At 30.6% G+C, this 18261-nt stretch overlaps 3 protein-coding genes and 2 non-coding genes across 5 annotated transcripts, besides 4 other annotated features; 4 read left to right on the top strand and 1 right to left on the bottom strand.

Annotated features, from left to right (window-relative positions):
- Positions 1–1646: 1646 nt before the first annotated feature.
- Positions 1647–2471, top strand: Bm17500 (Uncharacterized protein; the record flags this gene model as incomplete). The annotated part of the gene is made up of 2 exons (XM_043078529.1): positions 1647–1651; positions 1847–2471. 2 exons carry the CDS (start codon positions 1647–1649, stop codon positions 2469–2471), a joined length of 630 nt encoding a protein of 209 aa, XP_042934463.1.
- Positions 2472–6863: 4392 nt separating this feature from the next.
- On the top strand, positions 6864–7721 carry Bm564 (Uncharacterized protein; the record flags this gene model as incomplete). The annotated part of the gene is made up of 2 exons (XM_043078528.1): positions 6864–6999; positions 7600–7721. The coding sequence occupies 2 exons, from the start codon at positions 6864–6866 to the stop codon at positions 7719–7721; spliced, it is 258 nt and encodes an 85-aa protein (XP_042934462.1).
- Positions 7722–10303: 2582 nt separating this feature from the next.
- Bm15509 lies at positions 10304–10457 on the top strand. Its single transcript, XR_006227905.1, has one exon. It is a non-coding gene; the product is annotated as a 5.8S ribosomal RNA (ribosomal RNA).
- A 323-nt stretch (positions 10458–10780) lies between these two features.
- Positions 10781–11006: a sequence feature (Protein overlapping with rRNA (BM_BM562, VIO93686.1) was converted to a misc_feature.).
- A 35-nt stretch (positions 11007–11041) lies between these two features.
- Positions 11042–11143, top strand: Bm15510 (the record flags this gene model as incomplete). Its single annotated transcript, XR_006227906.1, has 1 exon — positions 11042–11143. It is a non-coding gene; the product is annotated as a Eukaryotic small subunit ribosomal RNA (ribosomal RNA).
- Positions 11094–11112: a sequence feature (Protein overlapping with rRNA (BM_BM562, VIO93686.1) was converted to a misc_feature.).
- An 89-nt stretch (positions 11144–11232) lies between the features above and the next one.
- Positions 11233–11315: a sequence feature (Protein overlapping with rRNA (BM_BM562, VIO93686.1) was converted to a misc_feature.).
- Positions 11316–12913: 1598 nt separating this feature from the next.
- Positions 12914–12975: a sequence feature (Protein overlapping with rRNA (BM_BM562, VIO93686.1) was converted to a misc_feature.).
- Positions 12976–13069: 94 nt separating this feature from the next.
- Bm10389 (Uncharacterized protein) lies at positions 13070–17484 on the bottom strand (the record flags this gene model as incomplete). The annotated part of the gene is made up of 8 exons (XM_043078527.1): positions 13070–13148; positions 13336–13557; positions 14422–14522; positions 15119–15196; positions 15381–15467; positions 16944–17050; positions 17172–17262; positions 17365–17484. 8 exons carry the CDS (start codon positions 17482–17484, stop codon positions 13070–13072), a joined length of 885 nt encoding a protein of 294 aa, XP_042934461.1.
- Positions 17485–18261: the final 777 nt, after the last annotated feature.

Raw genomic sequence — 18261 nt, 5'->3', positions numbered from 1 at the left:
GTTACCAAGAACCAAACGAGTTCAATTTCAATTGTTCTCAATCAACGTATTGTCTATTACTTCTACCAATAAAAGAACTGCTGTATTTCTCTGTTATCCTACGTATTTACACTTACATACAACAAATCTCCCTGCATCAAAAATCTCTCCTAAAATTAATAATTAAACTATCAAATCTTCCACGAAAAAAATTTGCTTCCACGACGAAAATTTTTCATTATTCGGCTGTTGTCCAAATTTGCTATAAAGATTACCATCACTGAAACTACCTAAATTATATATAATGCGATATTACCATCAGTAATGATCTGGTTCCATGTGAAATAGCAGAAGTTCAAAGTACTCAGATTGCATAGAATATTTGTGTCAAAGTCTTCAACTTTGAAAATAAAATATTGGAATTTTGAAAAATAAGATATTTACTGCCATCACTGCATCAGAATTTATTGATCAAAATCATTTTCATAAAATTCCGTGGAGTTAAAAAATATCCAAATAAAACGATGCATGAAATCAAAAACTGAAGACCTTCAATTAGAATACAAATATTAATTAACAGAAACATCAATGGAAGCATGTTCCTTACTTTTTTCAATTCTGATAACTGACTTTTATTGATCAAATTCATAACAATCATTAAAGTGATACTAAAAGGCCATGAATAGCTTTCTGAAACATCGCTCAACTGATGCATTGCTCTTCAACATTTCTCTTATGAGAAGAAAATTAAGTGGATTCTAAAAACTACATATACCAAGGATACATGTAACTCGAACTCCACACACCCCAAAAGCAAACAGTACTTGATGGATACCACCAACACCACCAATACCACCAATTTTGTGCTTCTAATTTAGGAACTGGAGCTACCGTTAAAGAAGGCAAGATCGTTGAAATTAATACATCTCTTAAAGGAGGTTCTGTAAGCATCGTTTGTGGTGCTGTAGAAACAAGAGTTGCACCTTTTGAAGCTGCTAGAGTTGTTGATTTTGATTTCGTAGAGGATGCTGTTGAACTTGTTGCTGTCGTAGAGGACACTGTTGAAGTTGTTACAGATGTTGTTGATTTTGATGTAGTAGAGGACACTGTTGAAGTTGTTGCAGTTGTTGTTGATTTTGATGTCGTAGAGGACACTGTTGAAGTTGTTACAGATGTTGTTGATTTTGATGTCGTAGAGGAAACTGTTGAAGTTGTTACAGATGTTGTTGATTTTGATGTCGTAGAGGAAACTGTTGAAGTTGTTACAGTTGTTGTTGATTTTGATGTCGTAGAGGAAACTGTTGAAGTTGTTACAGTTGTTGTTGATTTTGATGTCGTAGAGGACACTGTTGAAGTTGTTGCAGTTGTTGTTGATTTTGATGTCGTAGAGGAAACTGTTGAAGTTGTTACAGTTGTTGTTGATTTTGATGTCGTAGATGATACTGTTGAAGTTGTTGCAGTTGTTGTTGATTTTGATGTCGTAGAGGAAACTGTTGAAGTTGTTGCAGTTGTTGTTGATTTTGATGTCGTAGAGGACACTGTTGAAGTTGTTGCAGTTGTTGTTGATTTTGATGTCGTAGAGGACACTGTTGAAGTTGTTGCAGTTGTTGTTGATTTTGATGTCGTAGAGGACACTGTTGAAGTTGTTGCAGTTGTTGTTGATTTTGATGTCGTAGATGATACTGTTGAAGTTGTTGCAGTTGTTGTTGATTTTGATGTCGTAGAGGAAACTGTTGAAGTTGTTGCAGTTGTTGTTGATTTTGATGTCGTAGAGGAAACTGTTGAAGTTGTTGCAGTTGTTGTTGATTTTGATGTCGTAGAGGAACTGTTGAAGTTGTTGCAGTTGTTGTTGATTTTGATGTCGTAGAGGAACTGTTGAAGTTGTTGCAGTTGTTGTTGATTTTGATGTCGTAGAGGACACTGTTGAAGTTGTTGCAGTTGTTGTTGATTTTGATGTCGTAGATGATACTGTTGAAGTTGTTGCAGTTGTTGTTGATTTTGATGTCGTAGAGGAAACTGTTGAAGTTGTTACAGTTGTTGTTGATTTTGATGTCGTAGATGATACTGTTGAAGTTGTTGCAGTTGTTGTTGATTTTGATGTCGTAGATGATACTGTTGAAGTTGTTGCAGTTGTTGTTGATTTTGATGTCGTAGAGGACACTGTTGAAGTTGTTACAGTTGTTGTTGATTTTGATGTCGTAGAGGACACTGTTGAAGTTGTTACAGTTGTTGTTGATTTTGATGTCGTAGAGGAAACTGTTGAAGTTGTTGCAGTTGTTGTTGATTTTGATGTCGTAGAGGAAACTGTTGAAGTTGTTGCAGTTGTTGTTGATTTTGATGTCGTAGATGATGCTGTTGAAGTTGTTGCAGTTGTTGTTGATTTTGATGTCGTAGAGGACACTGTTGTTGGTGATGATTGTTGGAATGAAGGCTATAATAATATGCCGTTAAATATGATGAAGTCGGTGAAAACATCGGAAGATTGGAAATAAATTAGAATCAATGAAATTTCCTCAGCATCAATGATGTTTATTCTATCAAATGTGTGTTTTGTTGGACATTTTTTTTTTTTTTGGCTTGATTATGAAAGAAAAATGAAGCAGTAACTTCTAGATGGAGGGAAAAATCAGTCTAGCAATTGGATGAATACTGACAAATCAGTAAAAATTTATCATTTTAAACGGACAGTACTTCTAACCTGATCAATTTCAGTCTTTTTTTTGACATACAAAAAAGATTATTCTAGCTCATAAAATTTAGAAGAAAAATTTTGAAATTCGATTAAAATTGTTACCATTATCATGTTGAACAACAAAATAGCGATGAAGGCAAAAGCAAATCTTTTTTTTGCTATCATCGTTTAATTTGATCAATCGGGTTAAAACTAAATACAAAAGAAATTGTTTATGAATATTACCAAGCAGATACTTCATGAAATTTTTTTTCTTAATCAAGTAAGCGATGATTTAAACGCAGATTATCAACCATTCAAATTCCGTACACTACTACCATTCACTACTTCGTCTAATGCACTTCATTCAGAACGCATTGATGTAATTCTCGTTTTTCACGTATGATAAGAAAATTCCTTTCCTACATTTCGTACCGGTAAAGTAAACATTCTGCCATTCTCAAGCAAACCATTTTTGACGCAATATTTAAAATGAAGATATATAACTTCCAGCTTTTCTTTTCTAATGTTCAGTAGCAACGACGAAGAAGTAGATGGCTTATAATTTCCACTATGACTGAAATACATCAGAATTGCTATCGAGCCGAACGTCCTGCACTGAAAGATTTGATGACATTTATACAAGAATTGTTTTATTTTGCATTTATGGAATAATTGAATTGTATTGAATTGTAAGCATTGCTTTCCAAAATAGCACTACTCATCCAAAGCTTCAGGAAAGCGGGCATTGTTTAATGCAGCTACATCAATAAGGCTTCGCATTTCCATTCAATTGGTGAATTTTCTTTAATATAAGAGAAATCAAAAGATATGAAATGTAAACATCTTCAAATGGACAGAAAAAAGTAGTTCTTTCCATTAGAATCAAAATTGTACAACAAAACTCTGCTAATATCTAACTGTCTGTCATTCAAACATTTATCAAACCATTGTTGCTCATCATCTAGAAATAATGATTACAATAATATCATCCTTGATCTATTATTTTATAATCATTCAACTATCTTTCAATTAATCTTATAGAAATCATTCAAGCGAAAATCATTAATTTATAAATTAGAAAAATTAGTCTTCTTTTGCCGTGAAATAACCAAGAAATAATTACATAAAACCATTGCGGAAATAATTGGAAAGTTCAAATATTTACAATGTTAAGATTCTTGTGTTATTAATAAGTAGAATTCTAATATAAGATTTTGCAGAATGATATAAGTAAATAAGGATATGCATCAATATTCACTTTTTTCCCCCGATCTCTTACTGACCGGTTGGAAAAGTTCGAATTGTTTCGTTTATTTAAAATTAATGGATAATTTCAGTTCGTATTGTAAAGCAAATCAAACATTTTGTTTTTTCCATTTTTTTTTTTTTTTTTTCAAAGAAAGGTCAAAAAATTTTTATCACTTGGAACATTTTAGGAGTCTGCGATCGGTAACCTATTGTATTTCATTTAAACTAACAAAAATAACCATTTTAGGCTGATTGATTTTAAAATCTGAGATGAATAGTTAAAACAAGTTGTATTCCTTGGTGAATTGAAAATATTTGACATGGATCGCCGGTCTTAACTAACTTCATTTTGCAAATTTTCCGGAATGTTGTTTTAATTTTTGCATAATACCTTTCAATAATCATGTCAGAGCACTGCTTGAAAACTTTTAGATTCCTAATTTTCTCACTTTTTTTTGTCTCTTTTCTAAAATAAAGTTTTAATAATAATAACAAATAAATAAATAAATGTGATAATGATAAAAAAACATGAATGAGTTAATCTTATCAATCAGTTGCTGAAATAATCCACACAATATGTTGGCTTTACAAGCAATTATCATCATCACTACATACTCAGTTATACTAGTCATTGTTTATTCCTTAATTTATACCAATTAATCATGATAAATTTGATTAGTTGAAGAGGAATAAATTCAGTGGATTTGTGACAAAATATCTCTATTTGTATTCATATGTGCAATTAAACGGTTCATTATGTTTCCGCTTTCATGTTGTTCAGTATTTCAGAAAATCTTTGGCGAATTCATTAATATCAAAAACTTTTTTTGACATCAAATTGACAGGTTATGAAAACGTTAAATTATACATACATATTGCTTTTTCACTACTCCATATTCTTTTTCTTTTCTCCCTGATCCCGCATTTCAGCTGTATCCACCTCTGGAAACCATTTAATTTCATCATGCACTGGTTGTGTTGTCTGTTTGAAGCGATCTTCCAGGTTACCTTAAGACCTTTTTTGATAGTGCATTTGTTTTAATCATTATTCTGTTTATGAATTACTTTTGGAAATCGATTACACGAAATAATGGGCTGAATTAACAAAAGGCAGCAAAATATATTATTAATCATATGTTTTATCACTACTGATTTTTCATATTACCATAACGGTGAGATTTTTAAATCGGTCGTTTACACGAGACCTTTGCTTATATTTAAAATTTTGCCTATATTTAAAAAAATATATTCGGTTATTTGAATTCGTATTTTTACGTTTACTGTTCAAAAGTTTCTTTTATTGAAATATCAGAATGACCTTCGCTGTTTTTGTACCTTTCATATTTTTGGGTATAAGATGATGCGGTTTCAATAACTAAGCATTATTATAATTTATAAATTACTTTCGTTTATTCAGTGGGGGAATTCGAACAAATGCTAATCTTCACCGCTTCTTTCAAAACATGTAAATTTTGGCAAAACATTATTTACATATAACGATTGAATAAGGTAGGATTACTGTACTGTTTTTAATTGATTGCTCCCATTGCGGATGATTGCCATTAATACTAACAGTGGTTTAAAAATGATGGGTAATATTGAGAGGACCTAAATAATGAAACACATCATGGTCTATTATTACGCTTCCCATAGTAATGATAAAAAAAAGTGTTGCTATTTTATGTCCATTATTGAGGAATACAGCTCGGATTTTAGCATTTTGATGATAAGATGGCCATGTCATGCAATATGGAAACACCGTAGAATATATATCTGAACACGTGAAGTATTTGTGCTAGCAATCTCAAGCTATCTTTTAAATTGCATCTGTTAATCTAGACGATGATAGGTTCTCATGCTACGCTTTGGTGACAAGAATCGTGGGAGCATGCATCACATCTCTTGATATTGACCTAATTAACTTGTAATGACCATTAATCCATGACACTGTTAGCTACGTTTCGTACAATGAAAAATATAATAATCGCTCAAAAGTCAATTAAACCATTACGATGAACTGTAAAAGACATCAGTGGATTGCTATATTAAGCATTGTTAACATTTATTTAGTGCTTCAAGATGTTAAAATCCGCGGCAGGATTATTGTACTGTTTTTAATTGATTGCTCCCATTGCGGTTGATTGCCATTAATACTAACAGTGGTGTAAAAATGATGGGTAAGTTTCTTGCTTCATTTATCGTTAATCCAAAGACCTTTTAATATTTTAGAAAAAAGTTAAGCAGCATCTAATTTTGATTGCTGGGAAAATTGGCTAACGAAACAAAAAAAAAAAAACAAAGTAGAGCAACGAAAATAGAAAATTTATAGGCGAGTTAAATGTCATGTTGTTTATATCAATGAACATACTTTGCACCGTTGAAGATTCTTCTATATTTGCTTGGGTAAGTTGTACTGAAAATTTTCTGCAACGTTAAATCATATTGTAAGAAAGTTTTTTTTCCTAGACAATACTATAGAAGATAGCTTTGAAGATTGATCAAAAAATTGCGCCGCCAAATATTTTGATGCAAGTTATGAATTGCTGCAGCAGGATAAAGGTAAAAAATATTAACGATCTTTGTATCCATTTTTTCTGCAGGTCAATGATTCGATGTCAATAATTGACGATGCAAGAATGCAAAAAATGAATGGCTTACGTCAGACAATCAATTCAAAATATTACCAAAAACTTTTAAATTTGATGTGTATGCAACATTCGTCATTTTCAATGTATTTGTTAGCATCTACAATCTAACAGTGTCATGGATTAATGGTCATTACAAGTTAATTAGGTCAATATCAAGAGATGTGATGCATGCTCCCACGATTCTTGTCACCAAAGCGTAGCATGAGAACCTATCATCGTCTAGATTAACAGATGCAATTTAAAAGATAGCTTGAGATTGCTAGCACAAATACTTCACGTGTTCAGATATATATTCTACGGTGTTTCCATATTGCATGACATGGCCATCTTATCATCAAAATGCTAAAATCCGAGCTGTATTCCTCAATAATGGACATAAAATAGCAACACTTTTTTTTATCATTACTATGGGAAGCGTAATAATAGACCATGATGTGTTTCATTATTTAGGTCCTCTCAATATTACCCATCATTTTTAAACCACTGTTAGTATTAATGGCAATCATCCGCAATGGGAGCAATCAATTAAAAACAGTACAGTAATCCTACCTTATTCAATCGTTATATGTAAATAATGTTTTGCCAAAATTTACATGTTTTGAAAGAAGCGGTGAAGATTAGCATTTGTTCGAATTCCCCCACTGAATAAACGAAAGTAATTTATAAATTATAATAATGCTTAGTTATTGAAACCGCATCATCTTATACCCAAAAATATGAAAGGTACAAAAACAGCGAAGGTCATTCTGATATTTCAATAAAAGAAACTTTTGAACAGTAAACGTAAAAATACGAATTCAAATAACCGAATATATTTTTTTAAATATAGGCAAAATTTTAAATATAAGCAAAGGTCTCGTGTAAACGACCGATTTAAAAATCTCACCGTTATGGTAATATGAAAAATCAGTAGTGATAAAACATATGATTAATAATATATTTTGCTGCCTTTTGTTAATTCAGCCCATTATTTCGTGTAATCGATTTCCAAAAGTAATTCATAAACAGAATAATGATTAAAACAAATGCACTATCAAAAAAGGTCTTAAGGTAACCTGGAAGATCGCTTCAAACAGACAACACAACCAGTGCATGATGAAATTAAATGGTTTCCAGAGGTGGATACAGCTGAAATGCGGGATCAGGGAGAAAAGAAAAAGAATATGGAGTAGTGAAAAAGCAATATGTATGTATAATTTAACGTTTTCATAACCTGTCAATTTGATGTCAAAAAAAGTTTTTGATATTAATGAATTCGCCAAAGATTTTCTGAAATACTGAACAACATGAAAGCGGAAACATAATGAACCGTTTAATTGCACATATGAATACAAATAGAGATATTTTGTCACAAATCCACTGAATTTATTCCTCTTCAACTAATCAAATTTATCATGATTAATTGGTATAAATTAAGGAATAAACAATGACTAGTATAACTGAGTATGTAGTGATGATGATAATTGCTTGTAAAGCCAACATATTGTGTGGATTATTTCAGCAACTGATTGATAAGATTAACTCATTCATGTTTTTTTATCATTATCACATTTATTTATTTATTTGTTATTATTATTAAAACTTTATTTTAGAAAAGAGACAAAAAAAAGTGAGAAAATTAGGAATCTAAAAGTTTTCAAGCAGTGCTCTGACATGATTATTGAAAGGTATTATGCAAAAATTAAAACAACATTCCGGAAAATTTGCAAAATGAAGTTAGTTAAGACCGGCGATCCATGTCAAATATTTTCAATTCACCAAGGAATACAACTTGTTTTAACTATTCATCTCAGATTTTAAAATCAATCAGCCTAAAATGGTTATTTTTGTTAGTTTAAATGAAATACAATAGGTTACCGATCGCAGACTCCTAAAATGTTCCAAGTGATAAAAATTTTTTGACCTTTCTTTGAAAAAAAAAAAAAAAAAAAAATGGAAAAAACAAAATGTTTGATTTGCTTTACAATACGAACTGAAATTATCCATTAATTTTAAATAAACGAAACAATTCGAACTTTTCCAACCGGTCAGTAAGAGATCGGGGGAAAAAAGTGAATATTGATGCATATCCTTATTTACTTATATCATTCTGCAAAATCTTATATTAGAATTCTACTTATTAATAACACAAGAATCTTAACATTGTAAATATTTGAACTTTCCAATTATTTCCGCAATGGTTTTATGTAATTATTTCTTGGTTATTTCACGGCAAAAGAAGACTAATTTTTCTAATTTATAAATTAATGATTTTCGCTTGAATGATTTCTATAAGATTAATTGAAAGATAGTTGAATGATTATAAAATAATAGATCAAGGATGATATTATTGTAATCATTATTTCTAGATGATGAGCAACAATGGTTTGATAAATGTTTGAATGACAGACAGTTAGATATTAGCAGAGTTTTGTTGTACAATTTTGATTCTAATGGAAAGAACTACTTTTTTCTGTCCATTTGAAGATGTTTACATTTCATATCTTTTGATTTCTCTTATATTAAAGAAAATTCACCAATTGAATGGAAATGCGAAGCCTTATTGATGTAGCTGCATTAAACAATGCCCGCTTTCCTGAAGCTTTGGATGAGTAGTGCTATTTTGGAAAGCAATGCTTACAATTCAATACAATTCAATTATTCCATAAATGCAAAATAAAACAATTCTTGTATAAATGTCATCAAATCTTTCAGTGCAGGACGTTCGGCTCGATAGCAATTCTGATGTATTTCAGTCATAGTGGAAATTATAAGCCATCTACTTCTTCGTCGTTGCTACTGAACATTAGAAAAGAAAAGCTGGAAGTTATATATCTTCATTTTAAATATTGCGTCAAAAATGGTTTGCTTGAGAATGGCAGAATGTTTACTTTACCGGTACGAAATGTAGGACAGGATCTCACTTGAATGAAAATTATTTGATAATAATAAATACAAATCAATGCAAATACAATTATTACTTTTAATTAACCCAACAACCCGACTCTAAGGAATAACCTACCGTAACTTTTTTCATCCGTACAGGTCTAGCACCTTCTACGGACTGTAGCCCCGCTTAAGGGGACTTGGGTGTAAAAATATTTACGGTTAGTTATACCTATACGCTACATTTCCATATAGCCATATAATATCTATTGGATTCAGCGTTGGGCTTTTTCCTTTTCACTCGCCGTTACTAGGGAAATCCTCGTTAGTTTCTTTTCCTCCGCTTAGTTATATGCTTAAATTCAGCGGGTAATCACGACTGAGTTGAGGTCAAAAAAATGATATAAAACATATTGAAATTGTCATTCACATATATGCTAATTTTTTCCTTTACTCGTTTGTTTATTTTAATGTTTCAAACAACTTGCATTTTAATTTGAAACATTTAACAACGAAACAAACAAACAATAAAGTAAATCAATGCATAATAAATGAATAATTGTAATCTTTCTTTATTATTTATGAATATTTATTCATGAAAGATTACTTTTTAATATATATATTCAATAAGTTAAAAATATCACTCATATCTATTACTTATCAGGGGATTCATTTTGAGATTTTTTCATTCTCACTCTCTGTTACAAATCACCTGATGCATTTTGTATCTAATCATTGATTCAATCATCTTTTTTCATTCATCATCATCAAATAATCTTTTAATAAACAAACAAAAATTATTTGCATAAAGAAAAATAATCTTGTTTGAATGAAAATTATTTGATAATAATAAATATAAATCAATGCAAATACAATTATTACTTTTAATTGACCCTCAACCAGACGTACCATGGGGAATCAACCCAATGGTGCAATGTGCGTTCGAAATCTTTGTGCTCAATGCGTCTGCAATTCGCACTATTTATCGCAGCTAGCTGCGTTCTTCATCGATCCATGAGCCAAATGATCCACCGCTAAGAGTTAAAAAAATTTTATTGTTATTACTATAATATATATATGTATATATATACAATTTGTGTATGTTTTTTTCTTTTTTTGTTGGTAGCATATCTAGCATAAATGCTTATTAAGCCTACTTAATTAAATGGAAAATTAATTAAGCTATCGCTTTATCTACATTGTTATCGACGCTTAGGCGATAACTTGGATAAAGTATAGACACCAACGAACATCACCGTTTATTCATATTATTATTATTATTTAAGCTACTACCATATTAAAATTATTAACATCAATCTATTAGTAACACATACAATATGTTGTTAATATAGTATCATAATATAATATGGTAGCTATAATAATAATAAATCAATCATTGTTGTATTATTTCTTTTTTTTACGGAAACCTTGTTACGACTTTTGCCCGGTTCAAGCCACTGCGATTAAAGCAGTTTCCACCAAAGAATCTCTACCCTTGAAAGGTATTGAAACAGCAGTCTCCGCTTTTCTCGAAACGGCTCAGTCCCGGGCAGCGACGGGCGGTGTGTACAAAGGGAAGGGACGTAATCAACGTGAGCTGATGACTCACACTTACTAGGAATTCCTCGTTCAAGGGAAATAATTGCAATTCCCGATCCCGATCACGGAGGATTTTCAAGGGGTTACCAATACCTTTCGGTAATGGTTACAGCACGCTGATTCCTCCAGTGTAGCGCGCGTGCAGCCCTGGACATCTAAGGGCATCACAGACCTGTTATTGCTCAATTCATGCAGTTAAACACCGTTTGTCCCTCTAAGAAGTATATATATGGTAGCTATAATAATAAATCAATCATTGTTGTGGTATTTTTTTTTGAAGCACGATAATGATCCTTCCGCAGGTTCACCCACTAGTGGAATTCAGCTATTTCAATCTCCACAAATTTGTTCAGGAAAATTCTATACTATAACATTAATGGTGTAAAAAGATTTATTTCTCGTTATGATCTAGCGGGAAGTAAGTCATAGAAAATCCTGGATTTTTGATCTCATCAGTTTTTGATACCGTCCATTGTTAGCTACCAGTATTGCAAACATGTTCCCTCTTCTCTCTACCTCCTCTTTGGAGAGAGGAGAAGAGAAGAAAGAAAGGAGGAGGGAGTGAGAGACGAAGAGGGAGAAAGAGGAGAGATGGAGAGGAGGAGAGGGAGAGACGAGAGTAAGAGGACAGGAGGGAGGGAGAAGAAAAAAGGGAGAGGCGGCACTAAGAGGACAGGAGGGAAGAAGGGGAGAAGAAAGAGAGGTGAAAGTAAGAGGACAGGAGAGAGAGGAGAGAAGAGGGGAGGAGAGAAAGAGGTGAGGAGAAAGGAGAGGGCAGAAGGGAGGAGAGAGGAAAAGAGGAGGTAGAGAGAAGAGGAGGGAGAAAGGGGAAGGAGGAGGAGAAGGAGCGGAAAACTGAGCTCACTGTTCTCCAAGGGAGCATGTTTGCAATACTGGCAGCAAACAATGAACGGTATCAAGAACTGATAAGACCGAAAATCCAGAATTTTTTATGACTTACTTCCCGCTAAAAGGAAGAGAGGGGAAGAGAGAGAAAGAGGAGAAAAGGGAGAAACGGGAGCAAGACGACAGGAGGATGAGAGGGGAGAAGAGGGAGAGACGAGATTATAAGGTCAAAAGGGAAGGAGAGAAGAAGGGGGAAAGAGGAGAGGAGAGAAAGGGGAAGAGGAGGGAGTGAGAGACGAAGAGGGAAAAGGGGAGAAAAGGCAGAGATGGGGAGGAGAAGAGGGAAGCACGGGAGCAAGACGACAGGAGGGAAAGAGGAAAGAAGAGAGAGAGGCGGGACTATGAGGGCAGAAGGGAGGAAGGGGAGAAAAAAGAGAGACGGGACTAAGAGGACAGAAGGGAGGAAAAAGAGAGGCGAGAGTAAGAGGACAGGAGGGAGAGGGGAGAAAAGGGAGAGAAATAGGGAAGGGGAGAAAGAGGCGAGGAGGGAATGAGAGGGCAGAAAAGAGGAGAGAGCAAAAGAGGAGATAGAGGGAAGAGGAGGGAGAAAGGGAAAGGAGGAGGAGAGGGAGCGGAAAACTGAGCTCACTGTTCTCCAAGGGAGCATGTTTGCAATACTGGCAGCAAACAATGAACGGTATCAAGAACTGATAAGACCGAAAATCCAGAATTTTTTATGACTTACTTCCCGCTAGATCATAACGAGAAATAAACCTTTTTACACCTCAACCCGCATACTATCCCAAAACTTAAACGGCAAGTTTTCCTTTTTTCCAAATAAATAAGTTCAAGAATATAAGTTACATTCAAAGTTGTATTAAATTTTATACTATCACTACCAAATTTTGTATCGTTGAAAAAAAAAAAAAAAAAAAAAAAAGCTGTAATGGGACATTTACATTCATGACTTAAACACTTACAGTAAAATAAAGTAAGCAATTAATATTTTTCTTTTCCAAGCATTTACTTCATATTGGCCGTCACATTATTGAAGGGAAAGAAGTGAAACTTCAAAATTCGCTGATTATACTTGCACGAGATGTTGAAAACCAAGTAATTGCACAAATTGCTGCTGTGATTTGTTTTTATAAAGTTATGATCCTTATGTTGTAATGCACAATATTCACCACGCACACTTGCTTACTTTCTATTATTCTCCTGGTTCACCTGTTAAACATGTTTGTAATCGATTTAAAACATGGCGGTAGCTACCAGCAGTGGTAGGATCCCTATACCATTAACACATTTTCGATATATCTGTAAAAATTTGGAAAAAATCAAATAGTAACTATGGAATTGGCAAATCAGCTGTGAGTAACTGTACATTTCTCAAGATTTTAATCGTTTAACACACAACTATTTTCCTAGCACGAAAAGTAAGCGAGGATCTCTTATATGAAAAAATAAATGCCGCACCTAAATTTGAGATCCGTTTCTTCATCCAGTTTTGTTGCCAACTGATTCAACAGACATAACAAAATATTTTGCGGAATAGGCTGCTCGACACTGGTAATTATATCTGGATCTACACTGTTACAAACGAACATTAGAGCTCCAAAATTGAGCATATATTGTCGTGAAAGGTTGTCTGTTGGTTGATATTCGAATTGTTGCAATACAGTAGGAAGATTAATAAACCTCAAACTTGGGTAATTAAACCTTTATTTAACATGAGGCAAATAATAGCGCTTTATACATATCGTACGGATGCTACACCGATTAACAAACACGTAAACTATATAAAATGCAATAATATAAAAATGGTGAAATAATACGAAATTATAAAGTATTAGACGCATCCTAATACCACATAAAGCAAATGATGGTTATAGAAGGATTGGTTGGTTTATATATAAGACTGATTTAATGAATGGAAATTAGATGGAAGAATTTCTATGGATGAAAAAACAAGATTGTTAACAATGTAATGATTTCCCTAAACAGTTTTGCAGGTGTTAATTATTTTTATCACATCTTATCGCTATTTAACAAGATTAGTTTTATTGTATGAAAGCAGGAAATAGATTAGTATGAGTCATAGCTGAATTACAAATGCAAAAATATTCGGAAATTGAATCATTTGGTGTGAGATGAATTTTGTAAATGTAAATTAGATTTAGGAATTAGATAAGAGGAATTTGTTAGTTTTGGATATAATAATTTAAATATTTCGTGACAGTTAAAAGTTTTTCGCGAAATTATAATTCGCGACATATATAGTTGTCAGGTAAACTTTTTAAGTACTTATATAAATTAGTGAAAAGTTTGACAAAGTTATCTAAGTATGTAAATGATATTGGATTTTCCAGTAATTCTAAAAATTTCAGTAAAAATGAAGAATAAATTTTCAAAAATTTAAAAACAAATTGAAAAAAAAAATTGAAATTTTGAGTAAAAAAGTTATACTTTAAGCGAAAATCCTTCACTATTCTGTGATAAATGATAAAGTGCTGGATAATCGATCATCATTTCAAATGGGAATAATCGATCCCAAATACCAACTGCCAAAGATGGCCAACTAGTAAAAATTTATTAAACATTACCAGCGACCAACTATCCATTATTGCCGCATCAACAAATAATGTATGAAATTCATAAAAGAACTGCAAAATTTTAATAAATTAATCAATTACTTTCAAAAGCAACTCTATCACTTAGTAAAAATAGCAAAATTTTTAATTACCATTAAAAATTTTATTACTTATTTATTACTAATGAAATAGACACTTCACCATTGTTAGAGTTTGAACAATATTTTTGTAAAAAAAGTATAAAATGGTTTTTGTGATACGATGATAATTAATAGCTCCATGAACAAATACAAGACGTTCCAGAAATCGAAACTAAAAACGCAAAAGCACAATTTGGATTGAAAAGTTTTATTTCATTTCCTAACCTAAAAAAAATTTTTTTAGGTAGTAAAAAATTGTTTAGTAAAATTTAGTAAAGAAAAAAAAAATCATTTACTAAAATTATTTAGTAAAAGTAATAGAACTATTAATTAATTCAGTTAGTCTAAATTTCAAAAATAAGCGATTATTATTTTCTTTTTTAAAGAAAAAATTTCAAACATATGAAAATTTTTATAATATATTTTTGAAATATCATCATATCAAACTGTTATAGTTAATAACAATTGATTACGATGGATAATTATGGTAGAGATAGATAATCATGATAAAAAGCAAACACGAGAAACCTGTGCAATAGAGTAATCAGCTGCAAGTGATGCTTGCAAACCTTCTTCACCACTTATTCCAACACCAATATCAGCTTCCTACAATAAAAATACTACTACAAATAAAGTAAAATAAAAAAAAAAAAAAACATAAAAAAAATTTTATAAACTTTTAAATAATTTCATTATTAATATTTTATTGATTAGAATAAATTTTGAAAAATTTTCATAAATTTCTCTGCATGCTTTTATCATATTAAAAAACTAATTGTTAATTATTCACCTGTATCATTGCTACATCATTAGCACCATCGCCAATTGCTAGTACCGTACCATCGGACCAATTTTTTAATGCTTTTACAACAGAGGCCTTTTGCGGTGATGCGGTGAACAACGACAACAAATAACCGTTGATAATAAAGAAGCCAGGTGTAAAAATTGCATTTTATATTGCTTCATTAAAGCATGATTAAGACTCTGTAAATTAATTACATTGATAATATATTTATTAAATAGTTGAAATTATTATTTTTTCCTTTCAAACTGAAACGATTTTATTTGTGTACACTTTTTTTTTTTCGAAATTTTTTAAAATTCTTTATGTTTATTCTCATTTTCATCCTACTTTTCTACCATAAATCATAATGTATGTTAAAAAATTAAGTAGCAAAAATTTTAAAAAAAAATCAAATAAAAAATTAAATAGAATAAATGAAGAAAAAAAATTTCATTTTTGTATTTTTTAAACTGAATAATTTTTACATTGTAACATACCTCGCCACTAACAATTAATGAAATTTTAATTTTTTTTATTTGCAAAATTATCAAGATATATGTTAATTTTGTTAGCTGTTTCTTCGGCATTTTTTTCGCCAAGTACCTAAATAATCAAATTGAATTGCTCTTTGTAATATTTAAATAATAATTTAATCTTTTTTTTTGCTTAAATAATAATATTAATTTCATATGATAAATTTGTAAGTGAAAAAAATTTCATTCATTGATTTATCAATAGTTTATTTACAATTTGAATTTACTTAAATTTAATAAATTTATTTACAATTTTTGTTGAGAATGAAATTTTCAACATTAAAATAAAATTAAATAACTCGAAATATACCAAAATGGGTGTGAATGGATCAATTTAAACCACATGAATAGCCAATACTTTGTGCTATTTCTAATTTATCACCTGTTAAAATCCCAAACTACAATACCACCTTCAGTCAAATGTTCGACTGTTTTCTTGACACCTTGCAATTGTCTTCCTGATATTTTCTAAATTTAATCATTTTAGATTTCTAATTACTTCATTAAAAATCCAATATACTATCACTTTTCTTTTTTTAAAACCAGTGCATTTGATGCTAACTCTTTTCATCAAAATATACAAATGTAAATATATAAATAAATTGTTAATCAATTTATATATTTCAACAAAATCACGTCATAAAAAAAAATTAATTAATAAGTCTTTTTTCTGACATTCTTCGCCTCTTGTAGAATTTACAAAAATGATTTGTAAATTTAATTTTAATTATAACTGTTATCAAAAAAAATTGTTTATAAATGAATTTATCACTATAATGAATTTATCACCTTCTGTAACTTATCTTCAATAGCTTCAATAGACCAAGTAATTCAAGATTCTGCAATTTATAAAATTATTGCAAACAAAAATGAAAATTGTTACATTTGAGCTAATTTTTTTCAATTTTATTATCATATAAATTCACAATTGGTTAAATTAGCTAGTTATTCAAAATAACTAATTAACTAAATTAAATTATTCGGAATTTAGACTTATTGCATTGTAATTTTTTCCGCTTCCTCTTCAATCAATCACCATTTCACGTTTTTCAAGCGCAGTACTTGCGCCATGACAACCAGGCTCCCATTTCTCATATTCTTCCTCACTAAGAATACACATTGCCATGCACAACGTACGTAAACCTAAATTTCACTTTTTTTTTGATTAAATTTAATGTTTTAATTTAATTATAAATTATTCAAATAGAAATAATTTTAAAATATAATAATTTATGAGAAAAAGAGAGAGACAGGAAAGATAAACCAAGATTAGCAAAATACACCAAATGTTCTGCTGTTTTGTTAACTGAATACTTATCAGAATTTAGCGCTAATCGTGGAAAAATAACGCTATCCTAAAATTTAATCATTATCCTAAAATGAACAAATAAAAATGTAATATAAATTGAAGAAAGAAATGAATAATTAAAAATTAAACATTTAATAATTTAACTTACAGCTCTTTTAATGTATAATTTTAACTTCCTATCTGGACATCGTACAATAACACCCATTCGTTTTCGATTACTTGTAAATTCTAATATATGTAATATATCATACTTCTCTTGCTTACCCATCTATTAACAAAAAAAAATTTCAATAACTAACAAAATTTTATTAATAAAATTTTTAAAATTTATATAAATTAAAATTTTCAAATTGAAAAAAAAAGGAATAATTATAGCTTTAAAATAAACACATTGTGGTGTTCGTGCATGAAAAATAAATTTGAGATCTTTTGCACTTTTAACTAATGCTTTTTCATCTGAAAATTTATTACGAATTATACCGGAAATTCCGTTTCTTTAGGTAAATGATACCCGAAAATTCGATTTCGGAAAATTCGATTTTTTTACTTTAAATTTACTATCCAGAAAATTTCATTTTTTTTCCCAACCTTACTGTTCAGAAAATTTAAGTTTTTTTTTTCTAAAGTTAATACTTAAAAAATTCCGCCACTTTATTTCTAAACTTAATATTGGAGAAGTTGCATCCTTTAGTTCTTAAATTTGATTATATTCTTTTGTCTAAATTTTTTTCATTTTTATGTTTCCACTAGAGAAAGATCAAATGGTAAAACTTCAATTATCAATTATTAATTTTGCGATATTTTTTACATTTCATCAGTTAATTGGTTCAAAATTTAATGCTTCGATGTCAAAAAAAAAAAAAAAAAAAAAAAAAATGAAAAAAGCGAGCTGGCAACCCGTTCATCTTCAATTTATAGAAATAATTTACCATAATAATCATTTTGAGCAACTGATCGCAAACATTAATAAATACATGAATTATTTAAAAGAGATTTTTGAACTATGGATTTCTAGGGGAGAGAGAAAGACAAGGCGAGAGAGAGA

The sequence above is a fragment of the Brugia malayi genome (genome assembly GCF_000002995.4).
Source record: "Brugia malayi strain FR3 genome assembly, contig: Bm_v4_Chr2_contig_001, whole genome shotgun sequence".
Taxonomy (NCBI): domain Eukaryota; kingdom Metazoa; phylum Nematoda; class Chromadorea; order Rhabditida; family Onchocercidae; genus Brugia; species Brugia malayi.
This window is presented reverse-complemented; position numbering and strand designations above follow the sequence as displayed.